The following is a 23,338-nucleotide window of genomic DNA, read 5'->3' on the forward strand; positions in this document are numbered from 1 at the left end:
TGATCCTGGTGGGGAGATCAGACACTCATCTTTACCAAAGTACTGACCTTAGGAGTCTTTGTGGGGATTGAATGAGATCTTCTGAACCAATGATTCTTAACCCTGACTTTGCATTAGATTTATCTGAGAAGCTTTTAAACAATATTGATGTTCAAGTCCTCTTTAGGCATATTATATAAAAACCTCTGAGGTGAAGCCAGAACATTTACTTTTTAAAAGTCCCTTGAGTGCTTTAATGTGTAGCTGCAGCTGAGAATTACTGATGTAGTTCAAAGCACTTGACACTGCATGGAATGGAAAGCATTATTCCTATTTTCCCTCACACAAAGCCATGTGGGGCTATTCCTGAAGGACTGGCACAGGCCTCCATCTCTAGACAATAGAGAGAGAGCTGCAGAGACTGAAGGCCTCTCAAGGAATTTGAAGGGTGGTCTGGTTTGGATGGACAGAGCCAAGAGAACAGGGATTCTCTGAAGAGGTGATGAGTAGGGAAAGTTCAAGTTTTTATTTGGGAGACTAAAAGAGTCTAGGTGATTGTTCTTCTGGGAGAGAGGTAGAGATTGGGACCTTGTAGTTGACTAGGGTTCACTGCAGTTCCAGTTTGTTTGCCCCTGTTGGAACTATCATCTGCTCAGGGAGAATAAAAAATTCATTTAAAGTTTAGCCCTTATCTGCTTCCTGCAGATAATCACTTACATGTACAGGGGATAGTAGCCAAAAGAACTCAGCAGAACTTGTTGAATGGATTGAAAGTTGACATTTTTTGCTAGTGTGGTCATATTCTTTCCCCAAATGAATTTAGGGACCATTAACAAGAGAAATAATTATTTCTACTATAGAGAAGGAAGGGAATTATTCAATAGTGAAGTGACACAGAGAACTCTCATGAGTCAGGTTCTAGATGGTGAAGCCCTCTCTAATATCCTGAACTCCAGTATATTCTTGGGCTCATCTAGACCAGCTCCCTGCTGAAACCCTGGGCACCATCAGATCTAGGAGTCTTCCATATCTCATTGTCCAGAGCACTGGGCTTCCACTTGGTTTTGTGGAGCCTGTGGTTCCACAGGGGAGCCTTGGGGACTTCTTGGATGAAGGAGTGACTCAATGGGAGCAGTTGTGAGACCTCAACCTTTGTTCATTCTGCACCACTCTGGTTTTACATGTTTCACATTAATTTCCTAAATGTGAATTATTTTGAAAAAGTGTTCTGTTGCTAAAGATACTTTGGAAAGAAGTCTGAACTCTTGGTCTGGCATCCATGACTATAAAAATAACCACAGATCTATATTAAAAGAATCATTGTTTAATATCTTCCCCCAACCATCTCAACCCAACAAGATTTTACTCATTTTCAAGTTCCTGTTTAAATACAACCTTTTTATATGTCAGCTAATTGAACATAATAAATAATGAAAAAAGAAAAAATAATAAAAATAATAAAATAAAATGCTTATAAAATTATTTTTAAAATTAAATAAATACAGCCTTTCCCTGGAATATTACTCAGCTATCAAAAAGAATAAAATCTTGTCATTTGCAATGATGTGGATGGAGCTAGAGTGTATTATGCTGAGCAAAATAGGTCAGTCAGAGAAAGACAAGTATCATATGATTTCACGCATATGTGGGATTTAAGAAAGGAAACAGATGAACATAGGGGAAGGAGGAAAATAAAAGAGAGGGAGGCAAACCGTAAAAGACTCTTAACTATAGATAACAAACTGAGGGTTGGTAGAGGGGGGTAAGGGGGCTAAATGGGTAATGGGTATTAAGGAGAGCATTTGTATGTAAGTGACAAGTCACTAAATTCTATTTCTGAAACCAATATTATACTACATGTTAACTAAGTAGAGTGTAAGTAAAAACTTGAAGCAAGCAAACAAAGATGTATATGCTGTATCTACTTCACAGGGGTTTTTTGAGACTCTGGATAAGATGGCATCCATCTATTTAAAGCATCTAGCCTAGCCCTGGAAGTACCTAAAGGCATAGAAGGAATTAGTTCCTTTCCTCACTTTACTTTTCCAAAATTGACAAAATAGGTGTCTTTCCTGGCAATGGTTTTCATTTCTACATTTACCCATATCTGCTGTTTTAACCTCAGGAACTTCCCTTCAACTCAGCTCAAAGTTTATTGTTTCAATTCTCTGATGTGAATTGCCCCTAGTGTATTAGAAAAACCAAGAGTATTTGTGAAATTAGCTTTTCAGAAGAACCATAAAAATCAAAGGCAATCTAGAAGTTTTGTTTTATTATGTTTTGTAATGGCTAGAAAATGTTGCTTGGATGGCTGCAAATGGCATGATAAACTTTCCATTGTTTTTGTTTTAAATAAATATGCATCAATCTTCAAAAAAAATTTACAACCATTCCCATAAGTTTCCCTGATCCTACAATTTCTTCCTATATTGAACAATCCAGACTTCTTTTTTTCTTGTGGCACTTGACATTTCTGCCAGTTTGTTATATATTCTTTTCTTTCTTTCTATTGCGCTTGTCTTCATATATTCCATAGTGTCTTTGTGGCACTAACAACAATAGTTGGAAGTTAGTGTTTGTGAGCTAACCTCTAAAATAAATGAACTAAAAATTTCCCCAGCTCATCCCAAAAGGGAAAGACACAGATTACAATAGTGCGTATACTTACAAGACTTTTTTTCACCTTTGGCAATGGTGGGGGTACCTTATTTTAGGCCAAACTTCCTATGATATATAACTAGAAAGACCAGAAAACTGTCAAAAACATCTGTTTGAAGGAATGAAGAACTTAACTGGGGACTTACAGGGGAAAAAAATCTTGGCAAGAATGGAAATCCAGAGGGGTGAACCCCACATTTGGCAACACATTTTCCCAAAAGGCATTTGCCTCTTCAAAGGTGCCATTGAGAGGCTGAAGCATAGCTTCAGGATGTCTCATAAGGTTAAGGGGACAAAAATTGGGCCCACCAAGAATAAGGGTCTCTGGTAAACATCACAGGCTTTTAGGTTGGACCACCGAAGGGCTACACCCTAGTATGGATTGACTGTAAGGAAACTAACTTTCTCAAAACCTGGAGCCTAGCACTGATTTTCTGGATCCCTGATGAACTGAGGTGATTTGTTCCTACTGTAAATGCTTTCCAGAAAGAAAATAATTCTTCTATGGAGGAAAGTAACAACATCCAGAATTTCAGAGTTTCTCCACAATTTTCAGTCACAATGTGTAGTGTTCAATAAAAACAAAACAAAATAAATAAAACAAAAACCAGGCATGCAAAAAAGCAAGAATTTTTAAGAAATCAAAGGAGAGAGAGAATAAGAGACCCCCAGATACTAGCTACAGCCTCCTAGGAGATCCAAATATTGGAGTTTCAAGACATGACATGTACTTTAAACTATGATTAGTATGTTTGATAAATCAAAGGACAAGATCAAAGGAAAATTTCAACTGGGAATTATCAAAGACTAATATAAATTCTAGGTCTGAAAGATTCAACAGCAAAAACATCAAATATTGATAGATACATTTAATGGCAGATTTTATGGAACTGAAGCAAAATTAAATAAAGTGGAATATAGGTCTGAAAAAATGATCCAGATTGAATCTCAGAAAGAGAAAATAGAAGATGAAAAATGCAGAATATAGTGCAAGAGACGTGTATGGTAATAAGAGATAACATGTAATTGGAGAGTCAAGAGGAAAGAAGAGAGTAGAGGAGAAAAAAATTTTAAAAATATAATGGCTGAGAATTTCACAAACTTGATGAAATGCATCAAACTACAGATACAAGAAGTGTTAAAGAAACTCAAAGAAGATAAATACAAAGAAAAACTACAGGAAGAGAAGTATAGTTACATTCCCCCAAATTGAAGACAATGAGGAAATCTTAAAAGTACCAAGGAATGAAGCATGAGAGACTATGGACGCTGGGAAAAAAACTGAGGGCTTCAGAGGGGAGGGGGTGGGGGAATGGGATAGGCTGGTGATGGGTAGTAAGGAGGGCACGTATTGCATGGTGCACTGGGTGTTATACACAACTAATGAATCATCGAACTTTACATCAAAAACCAGGGATGTACTGTATGGTGAATAACATAATATAATAAAAATATTATCATGAGGAAAAAAAGTACCAAGGAAAAATGATATTTACCTCCTAAGAGCAAATATAAGACTTATGTAACACTTCTCAACAAAAATAACAAAAGGCAGAGGTCATGGAAGTGTTTCTTTGAAATGCTAAAAGAAGACAACTATCAAGCTAGAATTCTCTGCTTAGCTAAAATATGTTTCAAGGATAAGCTGAAAAAAAGAAAATGTTAAACAAACAAAACACCAGAAGATGAAATTTTATTTATTTATTTATTTATTTATTTATTTATTTATTTATTTAGATTTTATTTATTTATTTGATGGAGAGAGACAGCCAGCGAGAGGGGGAACACAGGCAGGGGGAGTGGGAGAGGAAGAAGCAGGCTCCCAGCGGAAGAGCCTGATGTGGGGCTCGATCCCAGGACCTGGGATCACGCCCTGAGCCGAAGGCAGACACTTAACAACTGAGCCACCCAGGCGCCCCAGGAGATGAAATTTTAAAAACCTAACAGCATTTGCAATAACTTCAAAAAATATTAACTTCGGGCATATCTTAGAGATATTGTGGGTTCCGTTCTAGACTACTGCAGTAAAACAAATATTGCAATAAAACAATGAAAAAAAGTAAATAAAGCAATTCAAATGGATTTTTTGGTTTCCCAGTGCATATAAAAGTTATGTTTATGCTATACAGTAGTCTACTAACTGTTAATAGCATTATGCCCAAAAAAACAATGTATATGCCTTAATTAAAAACACTTTATTGCTCAAAGATGCTAATCATAATCTGAGCTTTTGGCAGGTTATAATCACTGATCACAGATCATGACTAATATAGCGTTAAAGAAGAAGTTTGAAATATTGAGAGAATTACCAAAACGTGGCCCAGAGACATGAAGTGAGTAAATGCTGTTGGAAAAATGGTGCCAATAGTCTTGTTCCATGCAGGGTTGCCACAACCTTCAATTTGCAAAAAATGTGGTATCTGTGAAGCTCGATAAAGAGAAGCACAATAAAACAAGGTATGCCTCTACATAGTAATAAAGCTAATGAATAAAAAAAATATTGTAAGAGTAAAGAAGACATAAATAAAAGGAAAGCTAAGCCATGTTCAAGACCTAGAAGACTCAATACAATAAAGATGCCATTTCTCTCTGAAAGGATTTGTTGTTTCTATGCAATCCAATAAAAATTTCAGCAAGTATCTTTGTGAATATGATCTGATTACATAGAAATCAAGGGCCACAAGAGCTAAGACAATCTTAAAAAGAATAAAGTTGGAAGACACAGACTATTAATATTAAGATTTATTATAAAACTAGAATGATTAGGACAATGTTACTACAAGGATAAGAAAAAAGACCAATGGACAAAACACAGTTTCCTAAACAGACCCACACATATATGGGATGTTTGATTAATGACAAACCTGAGTGATATTTCAATAAAGGTGCCGTGCCAATTGGATATCTGTTTGGAAAAAAGAATTTTGACCCTTAACTCACAACCTATGCAATAAACCAACAACACTTTTAGGAAATAAAATTGGAGAAATGGGGTGACTTCTTTTTTTTTAATAATAAATTTTTATTATGTTATGTTAGTCACCATACAGTACATCCCAAGTTTTTGATGTAAAGTTCCATGATTCATTATTTGCGTACAACACCCAGTGCACCATGCAATACGTGTCCTCCTTAATACCCATCATTAGAAACTTTTATCAACAGCTTTATGCCAATAAATTAAACAACCCAGAAGAAATGGATGACTTCCTGGAAACCTGAAAACTACCAGGACTGAAACAGGAAGAAATTGATTATTTAAACAGGCCGAATAATTATGAAGAGATTGAAGCAGTGATCAAAAACCTCCCCAAAAACAAGAGTTCAGGGCCTGTCGGATTCCCTGGGGAATTCTACCATTCAAAGAAGAAATAATACCTATTCTCCTGAAACTGTTTCAAAACACAGAAACAGAAGGAAAACTACCAAACTCATTCTATGAGGCCAGTATTACCTTGATCCCCAAACCAGGCAAAGACCCCATCAAAAAGGAGAATTACAGACCGATTTCCCTCACGAATATGGATGCCAAAATTCTCAACAAGATCCTAGCTAATAGGATCCAACAGTACATTAAAAGGATTATCCATCATGACCAAGTGGGATTCATCCCTGGGATGCAAGAGTGGTTCAAAATTCACAAATTGATCCGTGTGATAGATCACATCAACAAGAAAAGAGTTGAGAACCATATCATCCTCTCAATTGATGCAGAAAAAGCATTTGACAAAATACAGCATCCTTTCCTGATTAAAACCCTTCAGAGTGTAGGGATAGAGCGTACATTCCTCAATCTCATAAAAACCATCTATGAAAAGCCTACAGGGAATATCATTCTCAATGGGGAAAAGCTGGAAGCCTTTCCCTTAAGATCAGGAACACGGCAAGGATGCCCACTCTCGCCATTATTATTCAACATAGTACCAGAAGTCCTTGCAACAGCAATCAGACAACAAAAAGGGATAAAAGGTATTCAAATCAGCAAAGAAGAAGTCAAAATGTCTCTCTTCACAGATGACATGATACTCTATATGGAAAACCCAAAAGACTCCACCCCCAAACTACTAGAAGTTATAGAGTAATTCAGTAATGCGGCAGGATACAAAATCAACGCTCAGAAGTCAGTTGCATTTCTATACACAAACAATGAGACTGAAGGAAGAGAAATTAGGGAATCCATCCCATTTACAATAGCACCAAAAATCATACGTTATCTTGGAATTAACTTAACCAGAGACATAAAGGATCTATATTCTAGAAACTATAAATCACTCTTGAAAGACATTGAAGAAGACACAAAAGATGGAAAAATATTCCATGCTCATGGATCGGAAGAATTAACATAGTTAAAATGTCTATGCTACCCAGAGCAATCTACACTTTCAATGCCATCCCGATCAAAATACCAATGACATCTTTCAAAGAACTGGAACAAACAGCCCTTTAATTTGTGTGGAACCAGAAAAGGCCCCAAATCACCAAGGAATTGTTGAAAAGGAAAAACAAAGCTGGGAACATCACGTTGCCTGATTTCAAGCTATACTATAAAGCTGTGATCACAAAGACAGCATGGTACTGGCACAAAAACAGACACATAGACCAATGGAACAGAATAGAGAGCCCAGAGAGGGACCCTCGGCTCTTTGGGCAACTAATCTTTGACAAAGCAGGAAAAAACATCCAGTGGAAAAAAGACAGTCTTTTCAATAAATGGTGTTAGGAAAATTGGACAGCTACATGCAAAAGAATGAAACTTGACCACTCTCTCACACCATACACAAAGATAAACTCCAAATGGATGAAAGACCTTGATGTGAGACAGGAATCCATCAAAATCCTAGAGAAGAACATAGGCAACAACCTCTTTGACATCGGCCACAGCAGCTTTTTTCATGACACATCTCCAAAGGCAAGAAAACAAAAGAAAAAATGAGCTTGTGGGACTTCATCAAGATAAAAAGCTTCTGCACAGCCAAGGAAACAGTCAAAAAAACTAAGAGGCAGCCCACGGAATGGGAGAAGATATTTGCAAAGGACACTACAGATAAAAGATTAGTATCCAAGATCTACAAAGAACTTCTCAAACTCAATACACAGGGAACAAATAATCAAATCATAAAATGGGCAGAAGATATGAACAGACACTTTACCAAAGAAGACATACAAATGGCTAACAGACACATGAAAAAATGTTCAAAATCATTAGCCATCAGGGAAATTCAAATCAAAACCACACTAAGATACCACCTTACGCCAGTTAGAATGGCAAAAACGGACAAGGCAAGAAACAACAATTGTTGGAGAGGATGTGGAGAAAGGGGATCCCTCCTACATTGTTGGTGGGAATGCAAGTTGGTACAGCCACTCTGGAAAACAGTGTGGAGGTCCTTTAAAAAGTTAAGAATTGAGCTACCCTATGACCCAGCAATTCCACTACTGGGTATTAACCCCAAAGATACAGACGTAGTGAAGAGAAGGGCCATATGCAACCCAATGTTCATAGCAGCATTGTCCACAATAGCCAAATTGTGGAAGGAGCCGAGATGCCCTTCAACAGATGACTGGATTAAGAAGTTGTCCATATATACAATGGAATATTACTCAGCCATCAAGAAGAACGATTTCTCAACATTTGCTGCAACATGGATGGCACTGGAGGAGATAATGCTATGCAAAATAAGTCAAGCAGAGAAAGACAATTATCATATGGTTTCACTCATTTATGGAACATAAGAAGTAGGAAGATCGGTAGGGGAAGAAAGGGAAGAAGAAAGAGGGGGTAAAAAGAAGGGGGAATTAACCATGAGAGACTATGGATTTTGGGAAACAAACTGAGGGGATCGGGATGGTGTGAGACTTTTTCTTGTAGAAGTTGAAAAGGCTAAACAGAACACAAAGCTGAAGAGAATTTTGGCTTATTCCAAAATCTGACCTAGAGGTGATCAAGGCCCTTTTTACAGGCTCAATTGTGTCCCCCCAAATTCTTATGTTGAAGTCTGTACTCCCACTACCTTAGAATGTGACTGTATTAGGGATGAGGCCTTTAAAAAGGTAATTAGGTTAAAATGAGGCCATTAGGGTGGGCCCAATGCAATCTGACTGGTGTATTTGTAAGAGGAAATTTGAACACACAAGAGAGGTACCAGGGATGCTTGCACACAGAGGAAAGGCCTTGTGAGAACACTTGATAGCAGTCATCTGAAAGTGAAGGAGAGAGGCCTCAAAAGAAGCCAAATCTGCCAACACCTTAATGTTGGACTTCTAGCCTCCAGAACTGTAAGTAAATAAAATTTTATTGTTTAAGCCACCAAGTCTGTGTATTTTGTTATGCAGCCCAAGAAGACTAATAGCCCCAGGGTTCTATGTGACAGAGAATGCTTGCAATAATTTCAGCCTGAAAAAAATTTAAGTAGTGTGACCTAAACGTCATCCCAGCACAAAAATTATTATCACGTGCCCATAGAAGGTGTAACTCTAATTCCCTCATGATCATTCCAAGATAAGGCAGTTAAAATATATTTCTCAATAACTAAAGCAACTGGCTGTACTAGGTTGTTATGTGCAAGCCAGTGAAATGCAATTTAGACAGCACAACCATTGGGACCTGCTTCACTCAGCTCCTGATCTCCTAGTTCTGGGGCAAGTGTTGGTCACTGGATTCAGGGCTTGGTCACCTAAGAGATAGAATGCCTTAACCAGAGACAAAAAATGATGGTAGAATCCCTGTAAACCTCAAATCACACCATTTGAAGGTGGCATGGCATTGTGGTTAAGAGCAGGAATGTGGGAGTCAGCTAGACTGGGTTCAAATCCTGGTTCTGCCACTAACTCTCTGACCATGGACAAGTTATTTAAACTCTCTGCAGTTTAGCTGGCCTGTTTATAAAACAGGGACGATAGTAACTGTGCGTATTTCAGAGAGTTGGTATGAGGATCTCGAGGATTGACATTAGGGCGGCACTTGCAACAATAACTGGCATAGGGTAGGTGCTCTTATCGGTGGAGATCTGGGGTCAGCCCTCATTAGGGAGAAGGGCTGGAGGGAGCCCCCACTGAGGCTAAATATGAACAACTTAAATTTCCTGCTGTTGGTTACTTTTCCTGCTTGCACTGTGGACCACGCACAAGTGGTTCGCACAGCAAAAACCATGAGGAGACCACCTCTGAAATGAGGAAAGGTGAAGGGGATCAGCAAGGAGCCAGTGGCCACAGCTGAGTCCTGGGTTTATGTCTCTGTGCCTGATCCTGCCGCACAGGTTCTAAGACGGGTGGTCTTGAGAGAACTGGGTGTGGCTGCCACCATCTTTAGGAGCGTGCAGCAGCATCAGAACCACTGTGGCCAGTCTCAGTGCAGGTACCGGCTCCTCCATTAGTCGAGTCATCTGGGGCAAGTTGCTGGACCTCTCTGAGCTTGTTTCCTCACATTCAGTCACTTTGTTGAAGTCAACGCACAAACTCATTTTATCCATGCACACACACCATGCCCGTGCGGTGGGAATCATGCGGTCATCCATTCTCTCACATAATGCAGCTTTCATAAAACAATTATATTTGGTGCTAATGTGGTTTTCTGAAACCTTATACTGTTGATCCTCAAAACTTCAGGGGACAGGAGAAATGGTGTATTTGGAGCCCATATCTGGAGACAAGGGCAATTAGCCAGTGGGGGAAAGGGGTGGAGGGCATAGGTGGAGACTCACCAGGTGGAGAGAAAGCAGAGCTCCCACAGGGGAGGCAGCCAGCCTGGCCAGGCTGGGCACCAAAGGTGCCTGCAGGGCATGGCAGGCACTCTGGAGCTGCCCCCGCCTGGCTGCTGTTTCTAAACGTTCCCAATGGGCAGGGCCTGGGGCTGTGAGCCCCGGCTGGACAGTAGTGCCCCACCGGGCAGGGCAGGCTGTGGTAACTCTCTGTTCCTGGAGGGAAATAGAGGGGAAATTCTGAGCCATGGACTCTAGCTGAGGTGCAGACTGAGAAGTGGCAGATTCCAAGGGAAGAATGAGCTTGCCTGTAGGATTCAGGTGGGGTAGGGAGTGGGAGGGGAGATAGCAAAGCAAATACTGTTCAGGGAAGAATCTAGATGGTAAGTTGGACAGTGGAGTCTCTGTGCTTTATTGTATTTACCCTCCTACCCCCCAGCAACAGTTCCCTTGGCCTTCTGGGCGCCACACGACACACTTCCATCTTTCTCAGCAGACACAGAGCCGCATACCCAGCATTGCTAACACATCGGACAGTAGGTTGTCCTGTTTTCTAGGACAGGCTCCAACATGCTCATTGTATGATGTGATGCACAGTTGATAATTTTTAGGTCTTTTAAACCTAACATCAAGACAGGTGTGACACTATTCTCTCTGAATCTTCTTTCACCTATACCCCCCACCCCGATACTGTTGGGTCTTTCTCAATCAGGTGGCTGGCCTGGCTGAGAAAAACTACAGGCCTGTTCCCCTGCACGCTCCTTGGGGCTCTGTGGGTCCTCCATACCTGCCACCTCCACCCTCCTCACTGGGCTCTGCCCAATTCCAAGGATCCAGCCCCTTTCTCCTGCTCACGCCCAGATTTCCCAAACTCACCCTGGTGGCAGCTGAATCCAGGGGGGCAGGCCTGGCAGGCCTGGGTGTCGAGGGCCTGGCTGCGGTAGGTGCCTGCTTCACAGAGGCGGCAGCAAGTCTCCTTAGAGACCCTAAGGCCAGTCCCATTCAGGGCCTCGGAGCCCCCAGGGCACGCATGCGGATGGGCACTGCCCGGGGGGCAGTAATAGGGAAACACACAGCTGCACAGAGACAGAAAGCCCTAGACTCAAGTTTCATGTTGACGGGATCCATGTGTGCTATTGCTCTCAGCTCGCTAGCAGGGTCCCCCGCCCCCCCCCGCCCCCCGCACATTCCCCGTGCTTGGGCCTTAACCCGACAGGGGCAGGGACAGCTCTGATATTGTCCCAGACGGGGGGCTGTGGGATGGCCTTATGTCTGACAAGGCCCAAGTAGGTCACAGTGTCTTCCTGGAGGGGGTTGAGCCATGTCTAGGTGGCCAGGCCACTGGGCAATGTCTAGGCCTGTGCTCCCTGCCCACCTCACCCTGCGCAATGGAATACGTGAAAAACATCTGGTCGGCCCCGGGTGGGGGGACAGAGCCGGGAGTGCTGGGAGTGTCAGTGCTGGATACAGGATTGAGGTTGCCGGGTGAAATATACTGCGTCCAGTCATATTTGAATTTCAGATAAACAACAAGCAATTAACAATGAATAAGCGTAAGTATGACCACATGTCTCATGGGCCGTACTTATACTAAAAATTTATTTGTTTTCCTGAAATTCATACTTAACTGGGTTTTCCTGTATTTTTATTTGCTAAATCTGGCCACCCCACACAGAATGGCCTTGGAAATGAAGGAAGGGCATCTCAGTGGAATTTGCTTCCTCACCCTCCCTTTCCAGGGACAGAGGCAGGGACTGGGGCACCTGAACACTCAAACTGGGAAACCCAAGCAGACGGTTAGCCCGTGCTTGCCTCTGGGCCCTGTTGTTTTGGTCTGCATCCTTTGGGACGCCGGGGTTGACTCCTCTCTGGAGAACCCAGAGGCTGAGACACAGGGAGAGCCCAGACACACAGACAGGGGAGGGTACTCACAGCTGCCCTGGGCCCGTGTAGGTGGAGGAGCCGGCAGGGCAGGCATAACCCCCGGGGCAAAGTGGGGGGACCCCCGTCTGAGGCCCGCAGTAGGAGCCAGCCCTGCATGTGACCTCAGCCGCAGCACCTGAGAGAGACAGAGCAGACCAAGACACCTTGGTCTTGAGGGGAACCCAGGTGTTGCAGACCCAACCAAGATGGAGTGGGCCCTGGGGGACTGGGCAAATGGCTTGCTAAGTCGAGCAGGTGGCCATATCAAGGCTGCATGATGTGTCTTGTGCTGAAAAGGCCTGCCCGAGCACCTGGCTTAAGCCTCAGGGAGGAGGGCACAAAGGATGGGGGCAGGGGCTGGGGAGGGACAGATAGGCCAGACAGTCTCACCTGCAGGGCATTCAGATCCAGCTCTGCAGGGGATCACAAACACATTTGCATGACCCCTCAGCTCAGCCTGGGGGCAGTAGTGGCCAGGGGGACAGAGCTCACAGTCTTCTTGTGATGATGCCCCTGGCTTGATCCGAAAGGTGCCTGGTGGGCATAGAACAGCGCCCTGATCACCTGGACACCAGTAGCCTGGAGGACATGGGTGGCTTTTGAAAGAAGAGAGACCTGGGGACAAAAACAACAGGCATGACCATGGGACCCCTGAAAACCTCTCATCTCTCCTCCATAGAGGCTCTCAGCATCCAGCCTGGGTTAACCTCTCACCTGGGGACAGGCAGTGGTACCCAGGAGGGCAAGGGAGGCACTCTGCCAGACTCTGGCCTCCTTCTGCAGCCAGGTAGGTGTGCTCAGGGCAGGCCTGGGGCATTCCTGGGCTGGTCTCATTCCCTCCTGGGCAGTAGTGGCCAACAGGGCAGGGGCGGGTGGTCGGGTCTCCTGGAGACAAAGGTTGTGCTCACTTTCCATCCTCTCTCCCTGCCCAGAGGGCCTCCCTCTGCCCTTCTTGGGACCAGTGCCCTCCTGGCCACAGTGCAGGTACCTTACCAGCTTCGCACCAGCGCCCAGCAGGGCAAGGCCCACATTCTTCTTGCTGCTTGGCTCCAGAGGCAGCTGCCACAGTGTGAGGTGGGCACAAGGTGGGCTCTCCACTACCTTCTGGGCAGTAAAAACCTGAAGCATATGGGGTCACATTGGATCTTGTGGAAGGCAGGTAGACTGCTCCACCGTGGCAGGCTGGGAACAGCATGCATCCAGGGGTGGCCCTGGGTATTCTCCTGGCCCAGCAGTTGAGAGGTCTTGATGCCAGTCCTGGCTCCACTTGCTTTTATGTTCGTCAGATCAGTAACCTTCTGAATTGCATTAGGTGCATACTCATATTACATACATATGATGTATGTAATTATATACACATGCATATGCAGATACATATTAGATGCACAACACTGGGGCTCAACTATTTCTTATGATTTTTTAAAGTAAGTTCTACAACCAATATGGGGTTTGAACTCAAGACCCTGAAATCAAGATTCACAGGCTCTACTGACTGAGCCAGCCAGGTGTGGGTGTCAACTATTTTTAGGGCCTGTTTTTGACCAAAACAAGAAACCCTTTGCCCAGGTGGGTGCTGTGCTGCTAGCTCTGCCTCTTTCACACTCCAAGGGCAAGAAACAGGAGTCCTTACCTGGTGGGCACTGCTTGGCGCACAGCTGTCCCCGGGGGCATGAGGGCTGAGACTCCCTGGAACCTCGTGTCATCAGTCCAGAGGTCCCAGGAGGACAGAAATAACCAGCAGGACATTTCCCCCACACCTGTCCACCTCTAACAGCACAGAGAGGGAAGAAGAGTGAGATCAGGGTGGAGGGGCTGATCGGAGCCCAGTGCCCCAGCACCAGAGGGGATCCAGGCCCTTGTTTCAGACAGTTTCATCGTGACCCACAGCGTGAAATGCTTTTGACCTCTCCCCCAGGAGAACACATGGATATATCCACGTATACTATAGAAACAAGATGTGATACTTCACCAAGCAATAAAACAGGGCGTGAGGCTCGGACTCAGGGGTTCTGGGCCCAGCGCAGCGTTCGAAGCTCCATCCCTGCACATCCTTCAGGAAAAGATGGATTCCTGGATATCTACTCCACTGACTTTGTGGAGCTCAGTGGATAAAGGGCAGGGCTCAGGGCTGCCAATAGCAGGACAAGCACCTCCTGGAGGAACTTGGTGGCCCTGCTGCACTCACTGTGAAGATGAGGAGGAAGAGGACTGGCAGCTAGTCTACCTGCTTCCTGCATTTCCCCCAGGGAGGGCCGGTGGCTTGCCAGGTCTTTGGGCCTGGGCTCTGGAGCAATCAGTCTGATCTCCAACTCTGCAGCAAAAGCAGGCTACACCTAAGGAAGAACTTCCTGAGTATAGGAAGATAATCCTCCAGAAGGAGCATCTGAGGAACTCTCCACTATTACCTTTTAAGTAGAAAGTAATCTTTGAAGCAGGCTCACCTCTGCATGAAATGGAGCAACTCTTCTTTTGACGATTCCTCTTCCCAATTCAAGGAAATTAGAGGTATGTGTTTTCAGCAAATGTTGGGACCTTTCTCGGACCAGAGACCCCCAATGTGCTTTTCTTTTGTCCGGCTACTCTGGGAGAATTGGGCTGAGGGCTACTTTGAGGCCTGGGCCTGTCCCCAAGGTCTTAGAGAAGGTTGGGGAACCCCCACCGCCCCATGCAACCCTAGAGCCTGTGAGTCTCTGAGTCCCAAGTACAGCATGGCTTCTACAGCTACAGTGAGAATGTCCCCATTGTATAAATACATATCGTACTCATACCAAGTAGGCGTGGGACATTCAGGTAGAATTTTGGTGTCCTGAGCTCTGCTCTCTGATTATTCTGTTTATAGGTACCATTTATTGTCTTTCTAGCTCCAACAATTACAAAAGCTATTCACATTGTCGAAGATTCAGAAGTAGAGGTAGAAGGAAGAATTGTTCCTCTCTTCCCCTGAGTGTGGTGCAGAACGCTGGTATTAACTGGAGGCACAAAGAATTTTGCCTATAAGGAACTTTCCCATGTTTTTAGGCAGGGACTGAGCAGAGCTTTTTAAATTTCATATTGAGCAGCACAGAGAGGCTCTCAGCATCCAGCCTGGGTTAACCTCTCACCTGGGGACAGGCAGTGGTACCCGGGAGGGCAAGATTTAAAAAAAAAAATTTTTTTTTTTAGATTTTTTAAAAAAAAAATCTCAGTCTGCACCCATTGTCCCAGCTCTCTTCACCTGATTGTCAGGTTTCCTCCCTGTTCAGGCCTGTGTGGCCAGGTGGGGCTATGGTCTTACAGCTGGCCCTGGCCCCTCACACCTTAGCTGCTCCACTATCAGTGTGGGGGCCTCAGGGCAGGCTCAGGGGTATTAGGCCTCTTTGCCTGGAGGGTGCACTTTGATGGCAGTGCAGGAGGTGAATGACTCTGGGCTATTACTGACCTGCAATAGCTACCGGGGTGACAGACGGAGCAGTCACCCTCTTCCCGGAGGCCTGATGCATCTTGGGGAGTGAAGGTCCCTGGAGGACACGGAGGAGGGGACCACGTTCCTGGAGAGGGGGGTTAGCCAGTGAAGATGGGTGGCTGAGGGCTCAGGTCATTTCAGTGCCTGTGGACCCACCTCCTCCATGCCTGCACTGATTAGTGACCAGGCCCCCCACCTGTCAGCATCCTGCTGCCCCCATGGTGCTGAGAGCTTAGGCCCTTCCTGCTTTCTCAGAGCCTTCAAAGTGCTGAGATGGCTGTGACTTTAGTCTCTCTCCCTAGGATTATTGTCCCCTTACAAAAGGGTAACTTCCTAGGGAAGGATTTCCAGGTAGCGGTGAGACTGAGACTATGGGGTGAGGGGCTTTAATCTAACCAATAGGCTTGGGGGTTGCCTTCTGTGTGTCAGACACTGGGCTCCCTGGGACTGAGCTAGATCCAGTCTGTCCACACTGAACACATCTCTCTTGGGAACTGTCATCTCCTCCTAGTCACCCCTTCCACAGTGCCCTGCTGCCTGGCCTGGTTGGGTGGGATGTGCCTGTGTGGTCCCCTCCTCTCCAGCTCGGGTTGGCCCACAGCTCCACTGCTCCGGTGGCCCTTGTCCTGGAGGCCATCCTCTGACTTTGCCGTTTTCTTGTGTACATGGGCTGTGCTGTATGTGCCAGGTGCACCCCAGTGTACACATCTGGAATGGGAAATAAGTCCCCCGAGGGAAAAAATTTAAAGGGAGCAGCTGGATCTACTGAAAAACAATTCCTGACCAGGAGAGGGAGTAAGAAGCTGAAAGGTGTGAATTGAGTTAGGGGAGGTTAACATCAGAGTCAGCAACTCCAGCTGGGTGGGCTGAGGGTCTGGGTGGTGGGGCTGGGAAGGCAGAACAGTGCTTCCTCAGAGACCAGCTGTCCTCCGTGTGTCTGTGTGACTAATACAATATATAATCACGGGGACAATAGGCCAAGTTCTTTGGATTTGAAATGTAAATATTCTGGGGTAAGAGGTCACTCATTTTAAAGGGGGCATATATACCTTTCACACCATAGTTACAGGAAGAACAAATATATGCGTCACCTGTGAATCAAACACTTGCAAAGTAGAAATAGTTACAACTCTAAAATTGGCAGGAAGATTTGCCTAAATTGATATAAGATGTGGAAGAGACTATGAACTTCTGTGGATACCTATTTGTTTGCCAGGCTGCCTGGAGACAGCATATGCATGTGTGTGCCTGTATATATGTGTGTGTCTGTATACACTGTGTGTGCACATGTGTGAGTTTGTGTGTGTGTACTGTGAGTGAGTACACCTGGGCATGTGTGTATGTATTCACATGTGCACGCATGAGTTTGTGTGAGGGTGGGCTCATGCACACTGTGTTCAAGATTACTGGACTCAAACTTGAGGAGAGCACACTCATGGTTGATAGAACACTGCCTTTTGGTCTTTGGGTTCCACTTCCAGTGACCCAACACCACTGCAGAGTCCTTTTCCATGTGGTGTTCAGGAAGCTGCTCCCAGATTGTTGACCCAGACTGGCACAGATGATGACACCTGTTTGCCATCATCCTGATCCAGGTGCTCACCCTGGACCCCCAGGCTGAGTGTAAGGAAGGGGCAGGACATTGAGCATGGATGAGTCAACAGGTGAAGAAAAGAAAAGCGACAGAGTGGGGTGGGATGAACTTGGGGTAGGAATGAGGGGAGGATGAAATCTATGCTTGGCATGCAGTAGGCATTCCATGGAGTTTGAATGATGAATGAATGAATGAAAGAAAGAAAGAAAGATGGGGATGTTGAGGAGAAAGATGAGGGCCTGGGATGCATGGGGACTTGAGGGCTCCTGGGCTTACCGGTTGGGCAGTAGGCATGTGCTGGGCAAAGCCTGGGCATTCTGATGCCAGGATGTGGGCAGTGAAAGCCAGGTGGACACGAGAGGCAGGTGTCTGAGCCTAGGGAGGGCTGGTACTCCCCTCGGTGGCACGGGGCAGGCCAAGCAGACCCTGGTTGGCAGAAGTGACCCTGGGCATTGGACACAAAGCGGCCCCTCTGAGAGCCAGGCTGGGTGTGGTTGAGTGCTCAGGAAGGTCAGTGCATTGTCCTTCCTTCCAGCTGGTTCAGGGCATGGTGATTGGAGTACAGGAGGCTAGGAGGCTGGGTGGGGGCATTGGAGAAAGAATTGGAGCCTGGAAGACAGGAGTGTCAAGGTGCCTCCTACGAGGCACCAAAAACCTGCCTGAGGCCTACAGTTGGAGGGCTCCAGCTTGAATCCTGGGTGGGGATCCCTGGCTTCCGCAAGCCTAGGGGACCACGCTCCCTCCTGTCGCTCCTGGGGAGGTACCTGAGGGCAGAGGAAAGCCATGGAGCTGGAGGTCCTGAGATCCCAGGAGCATTCAGAGCCAGCCACACAGGAGCTGATAGGAGAGCTTAGGCCCAGGCCGGGGCAGAAGGAACCAGCTGGGCAGGGTCCACAGCTTCCCTCTGAGGCGCCACCTTGGATAAGGAGGTTGAAGTTCACGAACTTTGTATGTCCCCATGCTGGAATATCAACCCCCAAGGATGGGACCTTTTCCCTTCTTGCTAAAACAGCTTGGCACAATATGTGTTGAATGAAGCAGCCACTGGCCAGAGCCTCCCTTAGGGCATCTCTACTTCTGGTTAGCCAATGGCATAGCCTGGCATTTTTCAGGCAGAGCCCTGCATTGGGCATAGATTAAGAGGTGGAGGAGTGGGCGTGTCCCAGGGGTAGGAAGCCCTAACATCTACACCCAGGCACAGGCCTGTCCCCCAGACTCAAGTCCACCCCAGTGAGAACCCCAGAGACCCTGACAAACGGATGTTCCTGTTGTGCTGTTTGTGTCTCAGGTGTTGAAATTGGGATTTTGAAGGAGGAGGGGCCCACAGCTGGGAGGAGATGGGAAAGTGCAGGGCAGATGCTCACCTGGGCTGCTCCTTGTTGTCCCCATGGGGCAGGGCACAGGGTACAGAGTCCCCTGGGGGCAGTAGTGGCCTCGGGGGCAAGGTCCATTGAGGGAAAAGGCAGAGTTTCTCTGGGGAGTGGGACTGGCAGCTCCCCCCTCACAGTAGTAACCAGCTGAGCAGAGACCTTGGATATAGAAAGACTAGAATTTTAGGGCAGCAACAGAAGCCTTACCAGCTGCCTGTGCCAAATCTAGCCTCCTCCCTGGTCCCTGCCTATGTCCCCAACCCCAGAGAATCATGGAAATTAAATTAAGAGGAAGGAAAAAGGGAAATAAGGGAGCATCTAAGGTGTCCTTGGCCCTGAGCTGGCAACTTCCACATGGAATCCAGGGGGAGGGGTAGCTCTAGGAGATAATAGTTGTGGGCACTTGCTGTGCACCAGGCACTGTTCTAAGCTCCTGTTTGTAATGACCACACTCTTCATAGCAACTGTGGGAGGTGCGTACTGTGATCATCCCCACTTTACAGGGGAGGAGACTGAGGTCAGAGAGGTGAAGTGACTTGTCCAAGGTCATGCGTGCAGTAAGTTCAGAGCTAGAACAAGAACCTGTTCTTGGCCACAAGGCTGAGGACTTTTAGGGGAGGGAGGGAGGGAGGAGCAGAATTCAAGGGAAGAAGTGGCAGAAGGCCACACTGAGGTGGGCAGTCAGACTCAGACCTAGGCTGTGGCCCAGCCAAGGAGAGCGTTGGGGGAAGCCATTCAGTGGAGCCAGGACAATAGCTCTGCTGGGTTGCTGGTACTTACCCTCAGTCTTCCCGTTGCCCTCCCCAGGGCAATACCTCCCTGCAGGACAGGGCTGGCAGGCCCTAGGGGAGGGAGCACCTTCCCGTGGGTTCAGGGTTCCCTCTGGGCAGGGAAGAGCAGAGGATGTCCCTCCTAGGCAATAGTGACCTGTGGGGAAGACCACCGTAAGTGAGCACCAAGTATCCCAACCCCCAGCTGCTCCCTGGGCTGTATAACCTCCTATCATTTATGGCAAAGAAGTGAGGGGATGCAGACAGCACCACTGAAGGACGTGGAGAAGGACATTGACCCAGGTGGTGGGAGAAGGCAAGAGGATTAATATCCAGGCTAGAGGGGTGGGGGCTTCGGGGGGGGGGGTCTGTGCAGGCAGCCAAGGTGTGCCTATGTGCATGTGTGTGTGCATGCTCCTGTGTGTGGGACATCAGCCCTGAGGTTTCTGGGGTCATTACTTAGTGAGAGTAAGTGACAGGTGTGCTCTGGCTCAGTAGGCCAGGGAGAGAGTTTCTTGTCCTGGAGAAAGTAGGGTCATGTGCCCCTTACACAACCCCCCAGGATTCCCCCTCAAGCAATAGTTGCCCTAAGAGCACCCTAACAGGTGTCCTGGCCATCAGTTTGCCAAAGAGTCTCACACAAGACATGCTGTAGTCTTCTCTGGGGAGTATTTACTGAGAGGGAGTCAGTTCCCCTGGGTGGGGTTCTCATGGGTCTTCTGGTCTCACTTTGCAGACAGGTTGTGGCTGTCCAAGTACAGCAACACCTTAGGATCAGGGTGGGACTGACCAGAATGTCCTGCCTCTCAGACTTGTGTTCCTCCCTCTGTAACAAATGCACACTCACCTCCTGGGCACCCACTGAGAACCTGGGGTATGGATATATGAGGCTGGTCACAGACCGTGTGAAGAAAGGTGCTTGCAGCGTCCCTAGGCAGGTGTGTCTCCCGCAGCATCCTTCACCCTGTGTCCTCCCTCTGCAGTATGATTAGCTCCATTTTATAGGTGGGTCACTGGTTACAGGGGAAGGCTGGGGTTTTTCTGTCAAGCATTGAGTTCTGGGATAGGGCTGAGCTTTGGGAGACAGGGACCCCAGCTACCTTTAACCCTGAGGTGCACTGTCCATTGCAGTCATGTCCAGTATCCCTCTACCCGTAAGAGTGAGAGCAGAGACTGGCCTGAGGGCATTCATTACCTTTGGGGCAGGTGATAGGCTTCACGGTAGCAGCCTTTTGGCAGTAGGTGCCAGCTGGACAGGGCTGGCAGGTGTCAGCCCCAGGAAATGGGCTGAAGGTTCCAGGCTCACAGGGCTGCTCTCTGTGAGCCCCTGGGGGACAGCGGAAGCCAGGAGGACATCTGTATCCCTGGGTTCCATCAGAAGGTGAGGACACAGCACTGCCTCCCAGGCAGATATACCTGCGGAAATGGAGAACTGTGGCTGAACCTCCTCTAGCATGAGCATGGGGTCCTAGCAGGCAGAAGGTGAGAGAAAGGGGTGGCCTTTGGAGCCTTGGGTCATCAGAGTTGTGCTGAGGATAAGGCCAGAATGGCTACAGCCAAGGGCCATCCCTCAAATAGAAGGAGGTCCTCCAGTCCTCAACTCTAAAACATGCCTCTGCCCCTATGATAGGAAACTATGCAGTAGGGGCTCAGCAAGAGTACTGGGAAGGGTCAGACATTTCCCACAATGAGCATGGCTCCCCTCCCCAAAATTTCTGTCCTCAGGGCCCTGAACAGATGGGGCAGGACTTCCTTCACATAGGACCCAGATGGAGTTTACTGGTGGCTGTGGCCAGTCTCTAGTCCTTTCAACAATAAGGGGAAATGCACCTGTCAGGAATCTCAGACACCTGTCGGCAGAGACTGTGTAAAGGGGGTAAAGACCAAGGCCTGGTAGGGGCTACAGAGGGTATGGAGGCTGCCCTGGGGCTTAGTGGAGCCACAGGGCTGGCCCAGCACACCAGCACTCCTTGGATCTTGGAAAGCCAGTGCTGGGAGGGCCCTAGAGGGTGCGATCAGTTAAGCTTTGTATCTAAGGGATGACACATCAGAGGCCTGCATCCTGCGGGACAATCACCCTGGCCCAGGATTCTCACAGGGGCTGGGGAGAGACCATAGGATTTAAGATTAATCTGTGACTTGGGGGCCCTGTCAGGTCTGACCTAGGGATACTCTTCTTTCTTTGCACCTGAGGAGTTCAGGGTCAGGGTCCGCTCACCCTGCATCGCAGACCCCTGCCTCCAGGGCGTGGGACAGCCCAGGATGGCTACAGTAGTGCCCCGGGGGGCACGGCAGGCACTGGTCCTTGCTGGCCAGGCCTGGGGTAGACGAGTAAAACCCAGGCAGGCATGGCATTGGGGAGCCCGTTCCCCTGGGGCAGAAGAAGCCAGGGGGGCAGATGTCATTCCCAGAAAGTCCTGGGGCCTCCACCTGTGTAGTCAGAAAGAAGGAAGAGAAGCCTTTAGTTCTTCTGGTCTAGTGCTGTGGTCTCAGGTTACACATACCACTGCTGGCACATGGAGACCACAAATAAGAATGTTACATGCAAAATAGTCCCATTACTACATGCTTCCACCTGTGCCAGCTAAGGCCTGAGGAGGAGTTTCTTACTTCCTAAGTCATAGTGTTGACTCAATGGCTTCCCTCCCCTCTCTTCTTCATTCCCTGGGCCTATTTTCTCCATAGCGTCAGTGTGGAATCGGTGATTTCCAGAAGGGGCAGTTTCTAAAAGGGAAGTTGGGGTCCACAGAGGGCAAAGGACAGGTATGTCCAAGGTCACACAGGAAGTCAGTAACAAAATGAGAATCAGAGATAATCAATCAATCACACCAACATCATACCATCTGTCTGTCCAACACAGGTCTGTGTGTCCATCCACCCAACTGACTCTCCACTACCCTGCTCTATAGTATAATGATCCTACATATTGATGGTTGCTTTCTCACCACATGGCCTTGAGAACATTCATTACCCCACATACTTCTCTGTTTCTTCATGTCTAAAGTAGGGTATCTGTGGGGCCTCCCAAAGGCCATTGTGAGGACTTCTGAGTCAACATGTATACAGCACATGAATGTTGCCCAGCACCAAATAAAGCCTCTGTTTATGTTACTGCTGTTGTTGTCACATGCCATCAAACCCAAAATGTCACACACTGGAAGGAGAATGATTTAAAAGAAAAAAGTCACTGTCACTGTGATTTCCAGATGCCATGGATTATAAGATGCTGCTTATTTTAGAGATGTTAAATGTGAAAAAGAAGCACTTCTTAGAATCACTGAAATAAGCTATCATTGGGTGGGTCCTATGCCAGGCCCTGGGGACACAAAGGTGAGAATGGTCCTGCCCTCAGGGCACTCAACCCTGGCAGGAGAAGCAGTCAGCCTAGTAGGAACCCCTGGCCAGCACTGTGGTCCCATACACGGTGGGTGTTGCAGGGCAGACTCAGGTACATGTCTGGGCGGCCGTGCCCAGTGTTACATACCTTGTGTCTGAGGGGGGTGGGAGACACTGCTCCTCCTGTGCAGTAGTATGCCGCGTGGCAGAGCCCTGATGGCTGGGACAGGCCTTCTGATGAGCAGAACATCCCTAGAAGAAGCAGACCCAAGGGGAGGGTGACAGAGGGACCCCTCCTACCTCCCTCTAGCTTTGGCACCCGCCCTGCCTCTCTTGGGCTGTTCCCCACCTGGTCCTCCCTCCCTAGGCTCTCAGACTAGCGCAGAGAGTTGGCGTGATGGCCAGGCAGAATAATGGGAGTGAGGGGTAGAATGAGCTATAGAGACATGGATTTGCCTTGACCAGGCAGTAATTTCTCTCCAGCAACACCTGGTCTCTGAAGAAAACATAGGGTTGGTGTTGCCCGAGTCCTAGAGGTGCATATGGGGTGGGGTGGGGCACAGGGTATA

General features: G+C 47.1%; 2 protein-coding genes across 2 annotated transcripts in view; both read right to left on the minus strand.

Moving 5' to 3' along the window:
• Positions 1-15,572, minus strand: part of LOC123791748 (uncharacterized) — a 52,243-nt gene extending 36,671 nt beyond the window's left edge. The window contains exons 1-7 of the mRNA XM_087865249.1: positions 13,888-15,572; positions 13,251-13,376; positions 12,972-13,142; positions 12,648-12,872; positions 12,267-12,393; positions 11,211-11,410; positions 10,338-10,550 (exon numbers count right to left, since the gene is read on the minus strand). Coding sequence (XP_087721375.1) covers positions 10,338-10,550; positions 11,211-11,410; positions 12,267-12,393; positions 12,648-12,872; positions 12,972-13,142; positions 13,251-13,376; positions 13,888-13,960 — 1,135 coding nt within the window. The 5' untranslated portion in view covers positions 13,961-15,572. The remainder of the gene's footprint in view (positions 1-10,337; positions 10,551-11,210; positions 11,411-12,266; positions 12,394-12,647; positions 12,873-12,971; positions 13,143-13,250; positions 13,377-13,887) is intronic.
• A 131-nt stretch (positions 15,573-15,703) lies between these two features.
• On the minus strand, positions 15,704-22,468 carry LOC148109391 (uncharacterized). The gene is made up of 7 exons (XM_087864919.1): positions 22,414-22,468; positions 21,652-21,751; positions 20,629-20,849; positions 19,444-19,590; positions 18,658-18,822; positions 18,058-18,209; positions 15,704-17,738 (listed from the first exon to the last, which is right to left on the minus strand). Exons 1-7 carry the CDS (start codon positions 22,466-22,468, stop codon positions 17,220-17,222), a joined length of 1,359 nt encoding a protein of 452 aa, XP_087721045.1. The 3' UTR covers positions 15,704-17,219.
• Between the last annotated feature and the right edge of the window lie 870 nt (positions 22,469-23,338).

This window comes from Ursus americanus, chromosome 10 (genome assembly GCF_024610735.1).
Source record: "Ursus americanus isolate L20-20 chromosome 10, mUrsAme1.1.p, whole genome shotgun sequence".
Lineage (NCBI taxonomy): Eukaryota > Metazoa > Chordata > Mammalia > Carnivora > Ursidae > Ursus > Ursus americanus.